This window comes from Elaeis guineensis, chromosome 5 (genome assembly GCF_000442705.2).
Source record: "Elaeis guineensis isolate ETL-2024a chromosome 5, EG11, whole genome shotgun sequence".
Classification (NCBI taxonomy): domain Eukaryota; kingdom Viridiplantae; phylum Streptophyta; class Magnoliopsida; order Arecales; family Arecaceae; genus Elaeis; species Elaeis guineensis.
Window position 1 is genome coordinate 127932281 of NC_025997.2, and position 22604 is coordinate 127954884.

General features: G+C 40.0%; 4 protein-coding genes and 1 pseudogene across 6 annotated transcripts in view; all 5 read right to left on the reverse strand.

The window, feature by feature from the left end:
- Positions 1 to 2719: 2719 nt before the first annotated feature.
- LOC105036932 (nuclear transcription factor Y subunit B-8-like) lies at positions 2720 to 3518 on the reverse strand (annotated as a pseudogene).
- A 2320-nt stretch (positions 3519 to 5838) lies between these two features.
- LOC140858195 (uncharacterized) lies at positions 5839 to 11628 on the reverse strand. The gene is given in 3 exon segments (XM_073258497.1): positions 5839 to 6575; positions 7518 to 7588; positions 7695 to 11628. Coding segments are annotated over 3 exon segments (4011 nt in total). The 3' UTR covers positions 5839 to 6569.
- Positions 11629 to 11738: 110 nt separating this feature from the next.
- Positions 11739 to 17870, reverse strand: LOC109505270 (uncharacterized). Its single transcript, XM_073257494.1, is given in 3 exon segments — positions 11739 to 11868; positions 11870 to 13080; positions 16839 to 17870. Coding segments are annotated over 3 exon segments (2373 nt in total).
- On the reverse strand, positions 16540 to 19100 carry LOC105037332 (pentatricopeptide repeat-containing protein At3g09650, chloroplastic-like). Its single transcript, XM_073257495.1, has 2 exons — positions 19092 to 19100; positions 16540 to 18671 (listed from the first exon to the last, which is right to left on the reverse strand). The coding sequence occupies exons 1-2, from the start codon at positions 19098 to 19100 to the stop codon at positions 18225 to 18227; spliced, it is 456 nt and encodes a 151-aa protein (XP_073113596.1). The 3' UTR covers positions 16540 to 18224.
- Positions 16540 to 22604, reverse strand: part of LOC105037333 (small ribosomal subunit protein uS12-like) — a 28439-nt gene continuing 22374 nt past the window's right edge. For all 3 annotated transcript variants that reach the window (XM_073258501.1, XM_073258500.1, XM_073258502.1), the window contains 3 exons: positions 19864 to 20019; positions 19658 to 19784; positions 16540 to 19547 (listed from right to left, as the gene is read on the reverse strand). In XM_073258501.1, the coding sequence (XP_073114602.1) occupies positions 19407 to 19547; positions 19658 to 19784; positions 19864 to 20019 (424 nt within the window). In that variant the 3' untranslated portion in view covers positions 16540 to 19406. The remainder of the gene's footprint in view (positions 19548 to 19657; positions 19785 to 19863; positions 20020 to 22604) is intronic.

Here is a 22604-nt window from a genome sequence, read left to right on the forward strand (position 1 = left end):
CTTTTGATTGGTTTGCGTATGTCATAGAACAAGCTGTTGACTCCATGATATATTTCTTCTCCTCCTATGGTTCACTTTCTTTAATGATCTATAATCATTGCAGCACCATTCAGAGCACTGGATGAGAAGTGCTCATGTATGGTGACACAATACAAATGTTGATCAGCAAGAACTGATACATGAATGAGAAAAGATATCCAAAGAACCTCTACATAATGCAGAGGACCAATCAGGAAGAGCTATTACCTAAAATAGAGAACAGCTAGCAGAAATAGGCCAATAACCATTCAGCTTGAAATATCCCCATTATGGAACTGGCAAAAAGAAGAATTCCTCGTTAATATCGCCAAACCAGCAAACTCATAGGAATTAAGATGAATTGTATACTGAAAAGATGAAGAGAAAGAACTACATCTAGCAAAACAATGATCTTTAGAAGATAAACAACTATTAGTGGGAGAATATGATCAACAGTTTCGCGACCATTCAATATATACATAGTTAACAAAGAATAAAAATGGAACTCGCATTATATCTAAACATTAAACAAAAGCAGAAAGAGAGTTGTAAAATTTTATGTATGGAAAGTTGATTATATCGACATAGAGGTTGATTTATAACATACAAGCCCAACCTCGTTGGAGAACTATTGATAGAAGCAGCATAAAAAATCAACATAACAGCAGAAAGATCGTCTTCTTTAATGATCAAGTTTATACTACAATTTCCCTAGGCATATCTATGATTGATTTGGTGGATATGGCAATTTGTGCAAGAAGTACATCTGCACATTGTAATAGTGAATCAAGACTAACAATATAATAAAAATCTTCTAAATGCTTTTTTTATTTTTGAATAAGATTAAAGAATACTATATCAAAACTACTACACAAAATAACGTGAGGAACACTGGTTCACAAAAGCTCGAATATGGTGGCAATAACTCTAGCGAACATGGAATTTACGAAAAAATAGCAAACATGAGTGAGTGAGGTGTTGAAGGCAGCAATCAAGTTGCAGGAGGAAGAATTAACCAATGATCAAGTACAGAGCATGAATTGGTTATTTCTAGAGGCATGCCTCTACTTAAATCAGACTATTATGCATGTGATTAGCAACCTTTAGACATAAGCTTACAAGGTATTAGATTTACTTTATAAGATGTAAAATTTCAACTGCAATATATATGAACCTACATAGCTCTTGTAATTACAATGCTCCCTAGCTCTTTATCTTCATTCACCTCTGGCATACCTTTTCTTAAAAGGAATTCTAGAATAGACAAATTTATGACCCATCTGACATCCCGTGATCATAAGACCCATATATTTGATACACCTGCCACAATTACATCATTTTTTCCATGTAAAACATATCCATCAACTTCATGGCTATCCATTTTTCTCTCCTACTTGTGCAAGCTACACTGTCAAGAAACAAATTTTATTCATGCGAAAGTATTCAAAAAACTGAACATTATTCAGAAAACTTAATCATCAGCATATTATCTACAACTGAAGCACAAAGTTAACACCTTAACCATAGTATGCCTACATAAGACTAATGTAAGTTGTCTACAAATATTTATAAGTTGTAATATAAAATACTATTTAGGCCTTCCACCATAGATTTAATGAAGAGAAATAATTAATACAGAATACCTGAGGTTGCATATAGTTCATTCCTTGAGTAAAAGATCCTGGTTGACCCATCTGCTGATTTCATATACAAGTCAAATTTGAGAAATATCAAATGAAGATAACGAAATCTTCCAGAAAGAAAATAATTCGAAGAATAACTGATACCCCCTAGGTACTTGGATCAGGTCGAGGACTTGCTGCATCTTTCCTAGCAGAGTTGTCTCCACCTTTTGCGGATACCTTACTATCACCCTGTCAAATTACTCAAAACTATCTCATGTCCAAATATAAACCCCTATAAAGAATAAATATAATAGTCCTAAAGTCATTAACTACATTGAAGCAAAGTCTGACACAACTAATCATTGAAATTGATATCCATTTCTGGTATGAATAGATATGAATATTAAGTTTACTTTACCAATACTAATGGCATGTTTAAACGACCAACCAACCCACCAAGTTATATCAACCAAGTGAGAATGTTTGGAAAGATGAAGCTGGAAGGCTCAGCGGGTGTAGGGATTCGGCATCCCAGTTTTCATAGTATCACTAAAGCCTTTATAAATGGAATCCTGACTTCCAAAAGAGTTGGGAAGTAACAACCTTCTTGAACCCCTCCAACTTTTCTCTCTCTACTTAGCAACTCCAAGCATCCCACATGCATGGAAAGCATCCCATGGATAGGATGAGATCCTCTTGTCTGATGCGAACATATATGTACAAGAATCAAATACAAGCTTGCAGAAGAGGAAAAAAAAGATGAAAAGATCAACTCCTGGCTCATCAGTTTGATGAAACCAATCTGGAAAATCAAATATATAGGCTTGAGTCTGTGTTGGATAGGAACAATGCATTTTGAGCCATTGGCATCAGAACAGATTAATAAAAATATACACTTAAAAAGATATGCATTCAGATTTCGTTTTATACCTTCAAAAACATTCTAATTGAAATATGGAACAAAAATCTACACCATCAAATCCCTCACTGGGATCCAATTCAGACATATTACTTGTATAATATCAACAAAGAAGCAAAATGCAAATACTGAAAATATTAAACAGACTATAGCTACTCATGGTAGCTCTGCTAAGTCCTTATGATGCAATAAAGGATAGGACACCAAAGACGGGAAGCACACATAAAGGAAACAGACACATGGCACATGATCGGAAAAGAAAAAGTTATTACCTCCATCTGGAACATCAAATCCGCCCCGAAATCCATGCAAAAGGAAGGAAAACAAACGAAACCTTTATTAGCCCAACGAAGATAAAATAAAGCACTAGAAACCCAACGCAACCTCACAAATATTTGCTAATAATTAACCTAGACAAATCCTGAACCAAATTATCCACAAAAATAGTACCCAAAAACTAGAGAGAAAATCATAATCAAAGAAATACCTCTCTGTATTTCTGTAGGTACAACTTCAGCGGCTCGATGTAATCTTCGAATCCCAACGTCGCCATCGCCCAGAGCAAATCATCTCCATTTATCGTCTTCCTCTTCTCCCTCTGGCACTTATCGCTCTATCTGCATCACCAAATCATTTAATTAATAACAAAAAAAAATAATTACGAGAAATTATAGGATATGAGACAGATATAGAGGGGGAGAGAGAGAAGGGGAGGGAAGAAAGATCTGAACTCGCTGGTAATGAAACCGATGAACTCGGAGACGCACTCCTGGACGGTCTCCTTGGCGTCCTTGGCGATCTTTTGTGTTGGCGGGGAGGGCCTTCTTCATGATGCGGCTGATGTTGGCGATGGGGAGGAAGCGATCCTGCTCGCGGACGGTGGGTCGGGGGCTCTGCTCGCCACCGCTCTCGTGGCTTCCGCCACCGCCGCCGGGGCTCGCCGGTGCCTCCGCCATCGGCCGCAAAAACCTGGATCCACGGCCCACATCGCCGCAGATCAGCGTCAACCCTAGCGGCCGGAGAAACCCTAAAGAAATACGAGGGAGGCGTCGTTAGTTACCTGAAATCAGAGCGTTTAGATTGGCTGGGGAGATTTGTATTTGGCGCGCGCGCAGCGGGGTAGGAGAGAGAGAGAGAGAGAGATGGGATGGGAGTTGGGGGAGCGCTGGAGAGAGGTGAAAAGGGGATCGGACGCTGGAGAAGGGAGGAAGGAGGAGACGACTGGGATGAAAAGAGTAGTGAAAGGTTTGGTTATCTGAACCGTCCGTTTGGGTCCGGTCCGACCCGGCTGTCTAAAGGGCCCTACCCCACCGACCTATGGCGGTTCCTTTTATAAGTAATAATTATTCTCGCACCTTTTTTTTTTAAAAAAACTATTTTTAATTTAATTTTTTTAAATATGGCAATAATTTATGTTTAATTTTATTTTTTTCAACATAAAACATGCAAAACATGCCACCGAGTAAAGTCAATGAGAGAGACAACCCAAAGGTCACAAGCACAAGCTTACCCTAAGATGGATCTACCACATCTGATAATATAGACTGTATTTTTTATTTTTACAAATATTTAAATACAACAATATTAAATTATAGTGTATATTTTAAAATTGATAGGTTCAATGGTTACATTTGTCAAACAAAACATGTAAGCTAATTATCATCCATGCTGGGCACTAGAAATATGATGTACATATAAGCTAATTATCACCTATGCTCAACATCACCATTCTATTTCTCATTGCTACACTGATACGGACAATCTAGAATAGTTGATTCTAGTGGATACTCACTTATCTCTTCATATTGCACCGGTTTCAACTGTCATATAGGACAAGAAAATGAAACTGCAGTGATGCATACTTGTCGAGAAAAAATAAATTTTTATTTTCAATAAATAATAATGAAGTAACTTGTTGAATCATCTTCTTGTGTGAGATTCATTTGTAACTCAGATTTTCAAAGCGTGTTTGCTTCTGCCTTCGATGTTGATCTCAGCAATGTTTCACGGATGCCAAACTAATATTGATCCATATTAGTTGATTTACAGTGCCATGCATGGCTTTGTTATCATCAAGTAGTATTAGGTTATGTTTGAATGTTAAGTAAATACTTGAAAAATATGGTTGGAAATCTCTCGGTAACACTCGATATATATCTACTATGATGAACTAATAATAATTTATAAAATATTTAATGCCTTCATTGTATACCTAGTAAAATAGTATTTTAGGAAGTAAAATGGATGAAAGTTATGCGTTATTAGAAAATATTTTTTTGTTCTTATGGTTTCACGAAAAACCACAGGTGTCGGCAGCCTTGTATGGCCCATTTTTGTGGACCGCAACTGAATTTGTATTGGAGTCTGCAGAAACTGGCACAATGATTCAAGGCACATGTACCTATTTTCTACTTATATATGACGTACATTTATTATTGCGCTAGAAATTTCACCCTGGCTCATAATCAACAAGTTGGATTTATTTCCTTGAGGCTATCAGTAATTTGCTTTGTTCTGCTCTATTTGGAATCATGAAGATATATGAAGTCCTTCCTTGCCATTTATCCCATGTGATATTCAATCTATCTTGACCCTCATTCCTTCTACATGTATCGCATTACTCCTTTGTATTCATATATTTCTTGGCCTATATTGTATATATTCAAATCATCTAAATCATTTCTCTCAATTTATAATCTATTGATACCATCACTATCCTTTTACAAATAACTTCATTTTTTATACTATCTTATCTTATGTTAGCATACATCTATCTCAACAATCCATATTTGTGCACATATTCTTTTCCAATCGTCCGTGTGGGCAACTTGCCCCTTGAGCATGGTTTGACCGTATGGCTTGCATCCGTTTGCCTCGAGCTAAAGCACCACTCAATATTAGCACATGAAGCAAGGACGCACCGTCTACATGAATGAAATGGCACGATGAAAAGAATTGCCAATCGCCATGTACTTAATTTGCAAGCCATTCATGGAATTCGAATAATGGTTTGTCCCAAGGATTCCAGGTTTCTTCAGAAACATTTACTACCCATAGCCCAATATATCTGCTGATTGGCGACTTATATTTAGAAATCAACATCATGCCTAAGTCCGTCTGGAGCATAAGTATTTACAATATTTACCATGCAATCAACATGAAACAACATCCTTTGCTCCAGAGTCAGACATCATGCCTCCCATGATGTCCAGAAGTGCAAGAATGAACCGTACACCTAGATGCCCTCAACCCAAATTTTGTTGAAATGGAACAATAGGATTCGGCAAGTCACTCCTTTTAGGTTAGATAGCTGAAAGTTGAAAATTTCCATCAAAAAGGCCCAAGCCATCCACGAGTGGCTCAGGCTCAATTAAGCTTGTTTGCTTGAAAATAAGCTGAGCTCAAGCAGGATGCGGCTAACAACCGACCGAAGCTTTAAAAAGTTTTAAGTAAACTAGGAAAAAGCAAGTACAGGCTCCAGCTTGCCCCGAAAACTGGCTGATTTAAACCAGCTCATGAGTGAGAAACTGAACAATAATAACTTAGGTAAGGTTGAGCAGGGCACAAACACCCCTTCAATATAACCCGGCTACACCAATCCAAGCCCGAACAGCCAGAGTATAGCTGGCTTGTGGAAGGCCAGCACTGATACGGAGGAGGAGGTATGATGAAGACAATTTGGTGGCAGATGGAGACAAGTAGTCATTTCGTAGATGGCTGAACCATAATAGGTAGCGGCCTCATTTTCAGGCACCAGAGTAACCTTACCAGAAAATACAAAAGCGTCCTGCTGCTCTAGTCACAAATGGAACAACCCCGAAGAAAATGAAAACTTTGAAGCATCACACCATGAGCCGAGTAACCAATTTTGGGATAGAGAAATGGACTTTGAGGGAGACCGCAGGAGATTATCATCAGATGGAACTACTCGATACCAAGATGGGCTGGAAGGTGCTCCGTTGCCGAATAAAAATGACTGTTGAAATCTTTTTTGCGTGCATAGTCATTCACTCCTAAAATTGAACGGGTTAGAATGCCATAAATTGCAAGAACAAGTATTCTATCAGATAAAATACATTAATAATGATAAGACATGTAATCTTAAATAAAATGCTCAAATCATTTTAATAATGAGCAAATGAATAGTCTGTTCTTCCACACTAACTGGAGCATTAAATCCTCACAACTCACCTTACAAAACTTTTTGGACATAACGATGCTGCCTAGGACCCAAGTTTATGGCTTCAAAAGATAATGGACCAGCGTATAATCTCTTGAACAAGCAGACCTAAAGCTCCTTGATGCATTAAGCAGCACTTTTTTCACATAATCATGTAGAAGATGGATATGTGTTCGATTTGCTTCACAGGCTTTGAGATTTGGCAAGTCATACTAGTTACAAATTTTAAAGGACCAAGATTTCATTTAAATAATTTATAAGGTAGTGTAAAGTTGAAGAACAACCACTGGTAACTATATGCACTCATATAAAAGCATAATAAATTCACGGACCAAAAGCTCCTATTATCTGATAACAATTTCATGGAATATTACCGGCAAAATACTGACTATATGGCTTGTTCTTGGTCTAAAAAGTACAAGAGCAAGAACTTACCCGGTATCTTTACAAGTAGTCATTGATGCCATGATATAAAATAAAAAGCATAAACCAGTGTCAGCCTGCAGCCTCAATTCTCAATCAAGAAATTTCAGTTTCTAAGCAAGACCTGCTTACCATAATTCTGACATCTTAAACCATCATGGCACAGTTGTCAGATGCTCTCAAGAAAACTTTCACAACCTCAATAGAATCACAAAACTGAAGCTAGCCTAAAAGCCCTAAAACAGTCTACCATTTCTTTCTGGATGAGGTCAGCTTACAACTTCTATACAACATACATTTGCATTGCCCTAAAATATATTTTCAGAACAGAAAATGGGCAAAGTGGAGTTACCTCACATGAAAAACGAAATGACCCTCTGTCCACAACTTCCACTTGCATAACATCTGATGCAACACCAATTTCTGCTTTGCGAAAAACAAAACCAATGGTTTGATGAGCAAGAATAATTAAAAAGCGGCATAATTTCTACCAACTAAAAACAAGGAATGAGATGATAAAAGATAACACCTTCAACAAGTGCGGCATCATTTTGGTCTTGTGTGGTAGTACTTGGATTAGTATTGCCTGGAACCTCTAAGCTGCTATCTTCAACTGGCGCTGCATCATTTCTGTCTTGTGCAGTAGTACGTGGAAAAGTATAACCTGGAACCTCTAAGCTGCCACCTTCTATTACTGCCGCATCATTATCATCTTGTGGGATAGTATTTGGAGAAGTATTTCCTGGAATCTCCAACCTGACATCTTCAATTGGTGCTGCATCCTGTTCATCTTGTGTGGCATTTCGTACTGCATCATTGTCGTCTAATTGTTTAGCTTTTGGAGAAGTCCTACCTGGAATCTCTAAGTTACCACCTTCAATGAGTACTGCATCATCTTCATTTTGGGGTGTAATATTTGGAGGTATACTGCCTGAAATCTCGAAATTCCCACCTGGGGTGCGTACGGCATCATTTTTGTCTTGTGGTGTGGTATTTGAAGAAGCATCAGGAACCTCTAAGTTGCCACCTTTGAAGAGTACCGCATTGTTTTTGACTCGGGTGGCATCCAGAGAAGCATCACCTGGAACCTGTGTGTTGCCACCTTCAACAGGAACTGCATCATTTTTGCCTTCTGGTGTGATATTTGGGGAAGCGCCACCTGGAACCTCTGAGCTGCCACCTTCAATGGGTATTGCATCATTTTTGCCTTGTGATGGAGTATTTGGAGAATGATAATCTGGAACCTCTAATTTGCCACCTTCAAAGGATCCTGCATCATTTTTGCCTTGTGGTGGGGTGTTTGGAGAAGCAGGTGTTGATGGCAAGTATCTAAGACAATAACTAAGAAGTGCTGGCCCAAAAATGCTATACTTTCCTGCACTACTGAAAGCTATTTCAGCATCAGCACGTTTCTTGAAGACTACTTTGACACGATTGGTCTTGCTTTGAACTTCTGTTTCCGCTTCCTTCAGAGGTCCATAGCGACTGAAAATCCTGATGAGATCTGTTTGAGAAGGAAGAGGACTTGATCCATTAAAGCTCAAAATCAGTGCAGTCGGTGTGCACTCATCAACATTTTTTTCTTCCAAACTGATTACTGAACTTTCTGTTGTCAAAGCTTGTTTCATTTTAGGACTCATGGTTCCAACCTGAAGATGCCGTGCAGCACCAGATATACGGTCTAATGACAAAGTGAGTGATGTTTCCCCTCCAGATTTCCTCCTTTTCCTTAGGCTTCGCATAGAAGCATCTCCTTTCCTTTTATGATCATTTGTTGAGCTGTTATGGTATATCATGTCAGACCACTAGGAATCCTGCATGTGATCAGGTGTCGACATATCAGAAGAGGGTGACTGAGGATTGACGGTTCTTTTCCTACCCCTTTTACCTCCACTTTTCTGAACATTCTTCTTTTCCTTGGAAGAACTTGAAACACAAAAACTTCTGAAATCAGTGAAGAAACTCACTATCGTTGACAGAAAACTGTATCCCTTCATAGGATCCCTTGCAGCTAAGCACAGCTGAGACAGCATTTCACCCAGGAAGGTATAGTCCTCTGATATGCCTATCTTTAATTTTGGGCTGTCTACACCAGTGTAAGTAGAAGTCTTGGCATCAACAACATCAAAATTTCTATGCTCGGCCTTGGAAGCGCTCTTCTGAAATGTTTCACCATGGCACCTAAGGATAGGAGGGGAACCAGTCAGCTGGCTTGCAACTCGACGGATGCATTCTCCAACCTTGAAAGAACTACTAGGAGTTGGAGAGGGTGACTTGGTGACCAAATCTCCTAAAGAATCAAGCCATTTTTTCTTAGCTCTCTCTGAGTAATCAGAATCAAAATCAATGACCTTGCGTTTCTCTTCAGAAGAAAGTGACATCAAATTGTCATCAATTTTTACTGCAGATCCAATTTTGCTATCATTTACCATAGGAGAGAGAATGTTTGCTTCCATTAGTTCAGATAAGTTCTTCTGTTTTTTAGCATCCTCCAACATCTGTTTTTCTTTATTGGAGGGCCTCCCTCTGCCTCTCTTGCGCTTCCCAATATTTAGTTCCATGGAAGTAGGAGTTGAATGCTCCATAGTATCTTTCCCAAATAATTTACTCTCAGAGGGTGAAACCTCAGTATCATTCTCCATCAATCCTCCACCAGTTTGGAAAACAGGAAGTTCAAGATACCCCTTTGACCGATAAAAGGCCTTCAGCTGAGCCTGAGCTATCACAAGCTCAAGTCTGTTAGCCCCTCCAGTTGGTAACTGGGCTAAGGCTTCAATATACTCAATAGGACTGCCAGGCTCAAAATAATCTACAACCAGAGACCTGTCAAAAACAGATCTACCAATCCCTTCTTGTATGCCAGCATTCTCAACTGTTTGGTACTTAACGTTGGCATAAGTTCCTTCAGGCAAACAAAAACAGGCCATTCCCAATTCTGTCCGCCTAGAGACTTCACCTAGCGCATCATTTACAGCAGTTACAAATGCATCGGAACTGCACTGCTTTTCCATCTGTGAGAAATATGTCTCAAAAGGCTTCAGCTGATGTTCTTCGCACCATGCAAAAGTTTTGTCTCCAAAATATGCAACAAGGAGGTTATCCTTTTTCTGATATTTCATTGCCAAGTCTGATGCATCTGAAGGATCAAAAATTTGGCCAGGCCACCAGGGATGGCTCTTTACTTTACCCCAGACCAAATCAGAAATAGAGAAAGTATCCTTGTCTTGAAGAGGCAAGAAGTAGCTAGCATGCTGATCCTTTTCAGCAGTGGAAGTTCGAGGCCTTATGCCGACACGTTTCACAACTTGCTTCTCAGCTATTTTTGAATGTCTCTGTTCATCAACTTGCACATTCTGCTCAGCAGTACCACCTTCACCAATAACAATTTTTGCCACACTATCCACCAGCAAAGGGGTCTTCTTATCAGCTTCTGCATCTTGAGCCAAATCTTCTTTTTCATGACATGTCTTGGGCAGATAAGTTTCATCCTTAAGAACCCTGGATTCCACATCCTTGTTTTGACATATGCCTGGTGAAGATTCTGCTTCATGAACAATTGAGTCATCACTCCTCTCAACCAGCAAACCATTGGACTGAGGTTCTCTCTCTTGATTGTTTCCAGATACATATAGCTCTGAAGCCATTAGCAAACCAGGAGTGACAGATGACTTTGAATCTTTCAGAACAGAAGCAGGTGGACATGTGTCTGCAGTTTGTACACCAAATGTACACGTTCCTACAAACTCTGATTCTAAATCTGGGCATGAATTACCCATAGTAATATCTCCTTTACCACTTGTCTTCTGATCAACCAGCAGCCTTTCTCTACTTTCTGATTCCATAATTGCACCAGTCAAAACTGAATTCCTATCTGCTGTAATAATATCTAATTTGTCCCCAGCATTCTTATTGATAGGATCTTTATCTGCACATAGTGCTGCATCAACAACATTTTCACCCACGCCTGCTTGTGATTCTGCTGTCACAATTGGTCCACTGGCCATGAGGTCATCATGAACATAAGAATCTGGGTTGTTTACCTCTACACCAGAATCTTTTCCAACATGATCTCCTTGCTCAATTATAGCATCACCAACAGGCAGTGAATCCACCTCCTTTATTTCTTCTTTATTGATAGCATTGCCCTGATTTGTGTTTACCAAAGATGTTTGAGAAACAGAAGCTTCACGATCTCTGTCTTGATCACCACTCACCATTGACCCTTCAACCGCCTCAGTTCCCCAGCCTGCTGAGCAGATCCGTGTGCCCTGATTACTACCTAAAAAGAGCCTCCCTTCCATGTCTTTATTTCCAGCAGTACTCTCCACAAATACAGATTGGTTCTGACTGCCATCTCCTTCTGAAGCTTGAACACGTGCATCAGCCAAATCATGACCTCCCTTCTCAGTCCCCACGCTCTGGTTCTTCTGTGGACAGGACACAACTTGCCCAGTGAGCTCCATTCCATTACTAGTCTCTGGAACCTTATGCTGTGCTGGTTCCAATTCTTGTATACTCTCCAATCTCCCGGCTTCCTCCTCTCCAATATTATTTGAATCCCCTGATAGACATCCTAACTTGCATCACCAACACTGGCTTCCAGCTTCTCATCACCACCCGAACTATTTTCTGTTTCCAATGCTATAGAACCCACATCTCCCTCAGGAGCTTGCAGGTGTTCATCAACCAAATCTTGGCCCCGAATCCGAGTTCTGGTTTGCGATTTGTTTCTTCATGAGTTCAGTTCCTTTCTCACATTCCACCACATTTTCTCCATCCGCCACATTAATTTCTGACTTCTGTTCACTACCCAATCCATCTTCCATTTCCAGACCCTTAGGATCTAGAATGCCCTCTTTAGCTTGAAGTTGCTTGCCCATCAAATCATGACCCTTTGCATCATTTGCTCCGCTCTGCTCTTTCTCTATGTAAAGTTCATCTCCTTCAAGGAATTCAGTTTTATTCCCCATCTCCATGACATCAACCTTCCCTCCATTAGCTGGTTCACCCTCCAAGCCATCGACTTCAACTACTCCACCTGTAGCTGTGGCTGCTGCTTCTATGACCCCAATCACACTCCCTGCTTCCTTGATATCTAATTTCAGCTCCGCACCCAATTCATCTCCTGCCACCAACTCACTTGGACCCACATTACTTTCAATGACTCGAGCCTTCCTGTCAGCCCAATCACCTCTCATCACATCATTCATTGTGCTCGCTTTCTGCTCGGGACGGGATTCATCTTCTTTCATGGGTTCGGTTCCATTTCTAATCTCCACAACATCCTGCACGTTTCCTCCCAGATCTGCCACACTCTCCAAGCCTTCAGCTTTAGCCTCTTTAAGAGGAATTCTCACCATGTTCCCAATCTCCAGTGCATCTGCTATCAACTCTTGATCACCACTGCATCCATCCCCCATCTCCTTCCCTCTGGAACCAAAATTGCCAACCTCCACATCTTGGAAGCAGCCATCAACCAGGCCATGCTCCTTCACTTCGTTAACCACATCACCCTGCCCCTTTTCTGCAAAAGCTGCAACTTTTTCCTCCAAAAGCTCAACACCAGTCCCGTTCCTACTCTCTCCAGCATTAGCCCCTTCAGGAACAACTGCACCCGATACTTCATCAGCCCCCGCCGCACCTCCTTTCTCCCCGACATTCATTTCTGGCCTTTCAGCTAAATCACCACCACCAGAATCCACAAGTCCTCGTCGGTTTTCCTCTAGGGTTTCCACCATGGATTCCCGTCTCCCTTTCTCACCTCGTCTGGGATCTGAGGCAGGCATAGATGTACTACCTCCTTCTTGGCCGCCTCCGGTGCTTGAATAGATGGCCACCGCCTCACCAACGGAAGGGCTCACAGAGATGGAGAGAGAAGAATGAAACCCTATAAACGACTTCTTTTCCCCCGACTTCTACTATGGTGTCTGTGGTACGGAACGAGAAACCTAAGTCCTACACACCCATTGTATATATACAACAATTTCCTAAAGTCTCCTAATCAACAAGCTGCACTGAGTCTGCAATTTTCTAAAATGGAAAGCAAGGAACATCGACAAAAGCCCTCAGCAACAAGATAAGGAGAAATAGACAAATCAAAAGAAACCATGAACCACGAACTCTGAAAGTGTACTTAAAAAATAAAGACTTATAATCTTCTAGCATGTATGCCACCAAAAATGCCTTTAATATAATTGAATAATCTGAAGCAAGGACTTCAACACATGGTGGCAAATTGTACTTTAGCTTATGATAATGTTAAGTACTGAACGGTCAAGTTCTGATCAGCACTAGACCGTCAATAAGCATATGTAGGTGCGGTGAGAGTATTTCGTACGATCTTCGTAATTAACTTCTCCTCAAATTTAAAAAACTGTGGATTTTTTGTTTTAGAAACATACACATTATATGTTTGCAAAAATTTGCAGAATTTTCTTTCAGTAGCAAGTTGGGTTTGCCCCCTTCCAAACGAATGCAATTTCTATTAGAGTGGATCTTTCCATCTGAGAAGCGAAAAATTTTATTTAATAGATTTAACATCAGAGAACAAGGGTGATCTTCCAAATCCCTTAACAACATAATATAAAGAATAAGATTATTATAAAATCAAAAATGACAAATTATCACACTGTTAAAATGGGACAAAGTAGAAATAATATACCATCAAGTATATCTGCCCTGAAATTGATATTTTGGAGAAAGGGCTTCAATATACACGATGGCACATCTTTACTTTAGCTTATGATAATGTTAGGCACTGATGTGTTAAATCCAAATCAGCACCGGACCGTCCATAAGCATATCAACTCAGCAAAGAGACTCAAGGACTTTGTTTATCGGAACCTCATCTCAGATTTTAGAGCCAAAAAATATATATTTTTGGCAAATCTGCAACAATTTCCCAACAAGCCCACTAGGATAAATACAAAGCTGGGTCCAATTCCACCACCAAAGTGTTGCAATTTATTTTAGAGTTCATCCAGTAGTCCCACTTTTAATTTAAAAATTACTTGTAAAATCAAAATGAGATTTTCTATAGCCACTCATAAATTACAAAACCATCGCGAGGTATGAACAAGAAAATAATTTTTAAAAAAAAAAAGAAAAGGAAAAAATCGAGAACCTGTGTATGTATACCACCATATATACCCCAAAAAATAAATTTTTGAAGGGTTCGTGCAAACATGGTAGCATATGATTATCTTAGCTTATGATAATGTTGAGTGCTGACGGAAGAAAAGTCGAATCAGCACTAGACCGTCAATAAGCATATTTATTTCTTCGTCGTTCAACTTCTTTAGGTACAAAAACTATCCCCGAAACTATGAAAAAATATTTAAAAAAAATATACATGACCAGTATCAAAGCAACAATCAAACATCGACAGATTGATGCAAAATATCGTATATTGAATTTCAAATGCTCTCCCAGAAGTCAGAACCCGTTAATGTCCGATCAAAATTTACTAATAATCCATCGAACAAATTGATGATATAGCATTGGAGCAAAAAGAAATATCTTTAAGAAAACGGAGGTTCTAAAATCTTGGGGAAAACATAGGAATAGAGAAAGGTGATGGAATGGGTGAAAGGGAATAGAGAACGCTTACCCCATTTTGAGTAGAGAGGGCGACCTCTGTGGTTATCCCAGGAATAGATTCGATCGGTCGCCAAGCGAGAAGTGGAGAAGAGGATAAATGGGGATTCAAGGCGCTGAAGGAGGACGGCAGCTTGATGGGGATACAAGTCTAGGGCAACGCACGGCTAGGTGTATGAATAGATGAGGATGCAAGGATCTGACGGCTATGATTGTTTTTGGCATTTTGCCCTGGTTGTGATGAACTCGGCAAACTTGTGCGGTTCTATTCCGCTGCGTCGGCCAGCTTTCACATCCACTTCACACACACAAGTGAAATTACGTGATTTTTTCCTCATCATCAGCATGAGAACAATCTAATCTTGAATTTTAATGCAAGACGAGGATCATTTATCATGGGGTCAACACAACCAAGGGGTCTTGTTTTCAGAAGACACTCTTGCTCATCTCTTTCTTTATTTAAATGTTCACATGATTCCCCAAAATATATTGAAAAGTGCATATCAAAGGTCGCACTTCTGCTTCTTTAGTCTTTAACAAACCAACACCGAACCATTGCCTTCATCCCTGTCTGAGATCAGCTTTAAAAATATTGTGAGAAAAAAAAATAATATTTTCTAATTCTAACTATTCAGAAAAAGTGGCACGAGAGGTTGTTCAGCCAAAATCCAGATATAAAAGGTTACAGAAGTAGTGATTTAGTAGGATATCAGATAGGGTGTTATACACATAACATACATGTGTGTGTATGTGCGTACATATTCTTTCTGGTTATGAAGCAATCAAGAGTTAGCCATGAAATATTTAGATTGACGATGAGATTTTTCATATTTAGTTGATAGCGAACAATAACATATGGAATTTTTATTTTGCCACTTTTTTTGGTACAAATCAGGTCCAAAGAATCGAGTAGTAGTCTCAATGAAGGATCCAAAATTGCTTCTCAAAGCTAATGCATTGATGATCCAAAGCCACGAGAGTAATATAGATGGTGGAACTATGGCATATATGGACTATTATAATTGTATTTGTCCCTAGATAGGAATACTAGGTGAATGAAGATCCATAAGGCAGGCCCTAAAGTAGCTGAGAAGAGGCTAGATGAGTATAATTATGATTATAGTACCAGAGGGCTGATAGAGCTACATGAAGCATGATTAACATCTATGTTTATTGAATGCAAAGATGCAGGTGAAAAATGAAAATCACTGAGAGTGTCCCCTTTTTTCCTTTTTAATTTTCAAAATCCAAAATCATGAAAGACATGTCAAATACTGTTCCTCAAAGTTAAGGATAAGTCCAATGATAGATTAGATACAGTGAGCTATCACTCATGGATTGCTACATGGCAAACCTCAGCTAACTTCTTAGAACCAGTCCCAACAGTTCTGATTACATTTGAAGATTAAGCCAACAAGGATTGTCAAATACAAAAATTTCTTTTCCTTTTTCAATAGGATTAACATAAGTTCTCTTATGCCACTATGTTGCTTAATTATTTAGTTTGACAAATAGGCCATTAATAGACAGACTCCACTGAGAGATTTTCATACATAGTAGCCACAGAAAGAGAGATGACAGTACAAGAAAATTCAAGGATTTCTTAATGCTATTTAAATTTATTTACATCATCATAAAATCAACAAAATAAAGCCGTCACGTCAACCTGAGGACCATTAAGACTGACACAGTCACACGTATCGAGATCCATGGTAGATTAACAGGTTAAGGATTGGCCTATCTCATGCATGACAATTTATCAAAAAAGGGCAGATAAGTAACAAATATTAGCAACGCATATCACCATTTTTTGATAGACTCATAAATCAGTAAGGTACATAAGCAACCTACGTACCTAACAAGTTTTCTGTTTTAGGTCACCAATTGACTGCCATCTCCTCCTCTCGCATTTTCTTATTGCACAGAAGCCAGTTTTCAAGAGAAGGAAGTCAACCACAGACAAATCTTGAAGGTATTCCATTAGGTTTGAGATGTTGAATACTAAATTTGGAGGCAGTCCTCATCCCTAGATGTATACTTGACCCCTCAACACCTGGTTGAAAGAGAACTAGCTAACTCCATAGTTGTCCTCATCGACTGGTTCAAGCCTCCATTCACTTCCACAGTAAGAATTTGGAAGCCCCAGCCAAAACTTGAAGGCCTCGGCTGCCCTTTTCCTCCCTCTCCTCCTGTCCTGCCTTGCCTGAGAAGCATGCTTGCTCGTAAACATCCTGGAATGCAACTCCACATATATCCTCTTGTACTTAGTCTTGTTGGGTGAGATCCCATTCTCCTCCATGCAAGCCACAATCTCCAGAGCCTTTTTGAAGAATGCTGCCCGCATACAAACGTCAGCCAAAGCATCCAGCAACCCTTCATCTGGCCTCAGCGGTGGTGAGGCCTTACACCTCTCCTTCACCTCATTCCACAATAAAAGAGCCTCCCCTGGCTTCCTGGCCAGTGCTATACCATTAGCAAGGCTTCCATAAGTGGCAACATCAGGTTGATAACCGCACTCCTTCATTTTCTCCACAACCTTCTTAGCTTCCTCAACCAATCCCAATCTACAATATCCCTCCACCAGCATGTTCCAAGCCACCTTATCCACCTTAACCCTTTGGTCCTTGTCCATCTCATCAAACACCTTATGCGCCAAATTCGGCTGCCTCGACAGCACAAATGCCTTCATTAGCGTCGTGTAGCTGACCTTGGAAGGCGCAATTCCACGCTCCCGCATCTCATTGAAGTAGGCCAGGGCACCAGCACTATCATCCACCAGTATGCACCCATCAATGAAGATGTCGTAAGAGACAACATTAGGCTCGATGCCTGCCTTCCCAGACATCTCGTGTGCAAGCTCCTTCGCCTTGTCCAGCTGGAGCTGCTGGCAGTAGCCCTTGAGGAGAACATTGTAGGTGACTCGGTTGGCAGGCACCCTGGCACGAGCCATCTCAGTGAGCACACTGCGTGCCCGGTCCATTGCGCCCGCCTTAATAAGCGCAGAGATAACAGTGGTGTATGTGACATGATCCAGGTGGCTCGAGGGGTCTGCCTCTTGCCGCATTGCCTGGACCAGGCGGACAACACCGTCGATGCGGCCTTCATTCATGTACCCTTTCATCAATGTAGTGTAGATCCTGGAGTCGGGTGTGTACGTCTTGGGAAGCAATGGCAGGGGATCATCATCATCATTGGCATCACCAGGATTTGTGTTCACGATAATGAGCTTTTCATGAAGAGTATGAGCTTCCTCGTCGCTTCTATCAGTTGGTTCTTCATCATTCGAGTCCCTGAGTATCGAGCAATGGTCCCGCCGGCCTTCCCGTATTGCCTGCACCAATCTCTCACCAGTCTCTAGATCATCGAAGCCCACGTAGGCTGCGACGAGGGAATGTAAGGTGGTGATGCAAGGGACCAGCTCTCTTCGGATAATACGCTCCAAAGAAAATGCCAGCAGGTCTTTTCACTCAGCTCTGGCGAGCATCTTGATGAGAACATTGTATGTTAGTACGTCAGGCTCGGCGCTGAACTCAGACATTTCGTCGAATAGCTGGACGAACCTCCGGACGTCCCCTAGGTTGGCAGCAGCATTTAGGGCTGCATTGAAGGCGGCGGTGTCAGGTCGGGCGTCGGCCGCGGCGTCGCCGGGGATGCGACGGATGCGGCGGAGGTCGGCGTCGAAGAGGCGGAGGGCCTCGGTGGGACCGTCGTCGGGGGCGGCGACGAGACGGCTGACAACGGCGCTCCAAGCCTTGACGTTGGGGAGATAGCCGGAGCGAAGCATGGTCCGGATAACGAAGACAGCATAGAGAGTGGCGCCAAAGCGGGCGGCGGCGACGGCGAGGAAGCCGAGGGAGTTGGCGTCGAGGCGGTGGAGCTGGCGCTCGTCGCGGAGGCAACGGACGAGGGCCTGGGCACCAACAAAGGTAGTCTTTTCTTTTTATCACCCTCTCCTCTCAACATGGTTTAAATTAAATGAAAAAAAATTTAACAAGATTCTCTAACTGCAGAATTTTGTTTAAAATGATAATTCTAAAAATAATCAGTATATATAATAATCTTCCGACATGGAGATCTCCGATTTAAGATATTGAATAATTAGACAACACAAACTCTAGCAAACGCTTCCACAGAGCGTGTAACATAAGGAACTCAGTCAAAACATCCAGAATGCAGCACAGTTTTGTTCTTCGTATTGCATGCACCAGATGCAATTGGACCGCGCAAATCCCACGGTGGATAACACGCCACGCTACCTCTTGTATTTCATCAATTTTCGATTACTCTCCACCGTGCGTATTCTTCGAAATTTGTCTTGGTTCACTTGCACCTGGTGCATGCAATACTTTCTCACAACTTTGTTCCACAGAAGCGCTTCTAGAATAACTTGTTTAGAAGTGATTCTATCCCAAGACCAATACAGATTGAACAAAGCGTACAATAGTGGCTTAGCAAAACATTATGACAGGTACAAAATCTCACTTTAATTACAAGAAACCTAAGAGGCTCAAAATTCTCTTCAATAATGCAATTATCAAGATAAAAAAAACATAACTGCCTCAAATAAAAAAGAATAAAGCAACTAGTGATTCTCCAAAATCATCTAGAACCTTGCAAGTCTAGTCAATAGTCAAGACCTGGTAGCCTAAGATCTAGGCTTCTCCTTCTTCTCCTTGAAGAGAGCCAATAGAGACACACCCGAGACCTTAACAACCTTAAACCTGACACCAGGAATATCTCCAACTGCATGCCCTTTATGACCAAATCCCGCAATCAGCACTTCATCCTGTACATAGAATCGACACATTTGTCAATGGTCAAAGAACACAAAAAACAGCTCATCACAATTTGATCTAAAAAAATTCTTAGAGAGAGAGAGAGGAGGATAAAACTTGCATTTTCCTCAATGAAATTTAAGCAACCATCATTGGGAACAAAAGCAGCAATTTTCTTCCCATTTTTAATCAACTGCACCCGAGCACACTTTCGGATGGCAGAATTTGAGTGCTTCGCCTCAATGCTTCTGCAGATAAAGCAGCGAGTCATGTGATAAACCATGATTCCAGAAGAAAGGAATGTGAAGGCATGCAATTTTTGCTCACATTTTCTCCAAAATAATCCCTTTTGCATGAGAAGAGCCAGCAAAAGGCTTCTTCCATTCATTGCCAAGGTGACTTTTCTTATATGCTTTGTCAGCCCACCTCTGCTTCCTTCTGTGGACCTTCAGCTTATGTGCAGCTCCCATACCACCAGTCTTCCTGCCATAAGGTTTTAAAGATTGTTAACATTCTATCAATGATTCAATATGGCATTAGGCTCATGGCACATTTTCCTTTATGGCATAGTGCAGGTCCTAATTTGTTGTAAGACCGTGTACACAAGAAAATATTCACTGTCTTCACTTTCATATACAAACAGATACACCTCTGTCAGAAAATCAGCAACATCCATGTCCTATTTTTCAGCCACACAGTGATGGTGCCATATAGAGCACAGTCCCTACACCAAGCCATCTTTAGAAACAAATCTATCTATTTGAAGGGTACACTTGTCAGGTGATGCATACTCTTTTTGCCAGTTACCATGAGTAATCTTGGAGTTCTTGGCTTTTCTGAAGCATACTTTTGCTGGAGCCATGAACATTCTTATTCTTCTAATAGTAACCCTTATATTACCTCATATTTCCTACTAAGGGCTTCAGCTTGGTTAGACATATGGATGCGCACATATCAATTGTTTCTTGACTTATGTTCAGGACTCAGTCCAACCACATGAACGTTGCAATACTTATAAGTTCATCTTATTGAGAAATGATAGTATCAAACTTGTCATCTTAGTTACCAAAGCAAGTAGGGGTGAAGGTCTGAAGGTGTAGGGAAGCAGCTCTTATGAAAATTTTTTTAATAAAAAGACACATAGGAAGCAGGCGAATGGACAAGTTTCTGAGGAGATTCAAAAGTGGATGTGCCACCTAAGAGGAAGATTCCTTCTACTAAGCTCATAATATATTGAGGAGAATGAAACAAGTAGATAACAGTGCCTTGCAAATCACTTAACAAGAGGATAAGGATAAAAAGAACTTAAAGGATCATAAGCAACATAATCTTTTAATTATGATTTTTAAAAGTTGGACAAAGAATAGTTCCTGAAATGTAAGACTCCAAGTTTATCTGCCTTTGAATTGAATACTTCAAGAGGCTTCCATATACATGGTGCCAACATGTTCTGCATGATAATTTAAGTTTCAACGTCCCTCATTCAAATCAGCACAAGACCATCAACAGGCATATTTATGAATTGAGGGAGAAAGATGGTGGCAGATGAGGGGATGAGACTTTGATCAAACGATCTTCATCTTTTTCACTTCCTTTAGAAATAATAAACACACCCATTGTATATATACAATAATTTCCTAAAGTCTCCTAATCAACAAGCTGCAGTGAGTCTGCAATTTTCTAAAAAGGAAAGCAAGGAACATCTTCAAAAGCCCTCAGCAACAAGATAAGGAGAAACAGACAAATCAAAGAAACCATGAACCACAAACTCTGAAAGTGTACAGAAAAAAATAAAGACTTATAAAGTTCTAGCATGTATGCCACGAAAAATGCCTTTGATATAATTGAATAATCTGATGCAAGGACTTCAATACATGGTGGCAAATTGTACTTTAGCTTATGATAATGTTAAGTGCTAAAGGGTCAAGTTCTGATCAGCACTAGACCGTCAATAAGCATATGTAGGTGGGGTGAGAGTATTTCGTACGATTATTATATGTTTGCAACAATTTGCAGAATTTTATTTCACTAGCAAGCTGGGTTTGCCCCCTTCCAAACGAATGCAATTTCTATTAGAGTGGGTCTTTCCATCTGAGAAGCGGAAAATTTTATTTAATAGATTTAGCATCAGAGAACAAGGGTGATCATCCAAATCCCTTAACAACATAATATAAAGAATAAGATTATTATAAAATCAAAAATGACAAATCATCACACTGTTAAAATGGGACAAAAGTAGAAATAATATACCAACAAGTATATCTGCCCCGAAATTGATATTTTGGAGAAAGGACTTCAATATACACGATGGCACATGTTTACTTTAGCTTATGATAATGTTAGACACTGATGTGTTAAATCCAAATCAGCACCGGACTGTCCATAAGCATATCAACTCAGCAAAGAGACTCAAGGACTTTGTTCATCGGAACCTCATCTCAGATTTTAGAGCCAAAAAAAAAATTTTTGGCAAATCTGCAACAATTTCCCAACAAGCCCACTAAGATAAATACAAAGCTGGGTCCAATTCCACCACCAAAGTGTTGCAATTTATTTTAGAGTTCATCCAGTAGTCCCACTTATAATTTAAAAATTACTTGTAAAATCAAAATGAGATTTTCTATAGCCACTCATAAATTACAAAACCATCGCGAGGTATGAACAAGAAAATAATTTTTTTTTTAAAGGAAAAAGCCGCAAACCTGTGTATGTGTACCACCATATATACCCCAAAGAATAAATTTTTGAAGGATTCATGTAAACATGGTAGCATATGATTATTTTAGCTTATGATAATGTTGAGTGCTGACGGGAGAAAAGTCGAATCAGCACTAGACCGTCAATAAGCATATTTATTTCTTCGTCATTCAACTTCTTTTGGTACAAAAACTATCCCCGAAACTATGAAAAAATATTTAAAAAAAAATATATGACCAGTATCAAAGCAGCAATCAAACATCGACAGATTGATGCAAAATATCGTATATTAAATTTTTAATGCTTTGCAAGAAGTCAGAACCCATTAATATCCGATCAAAATTTACTAATAATCCATCGATCAGATTGAT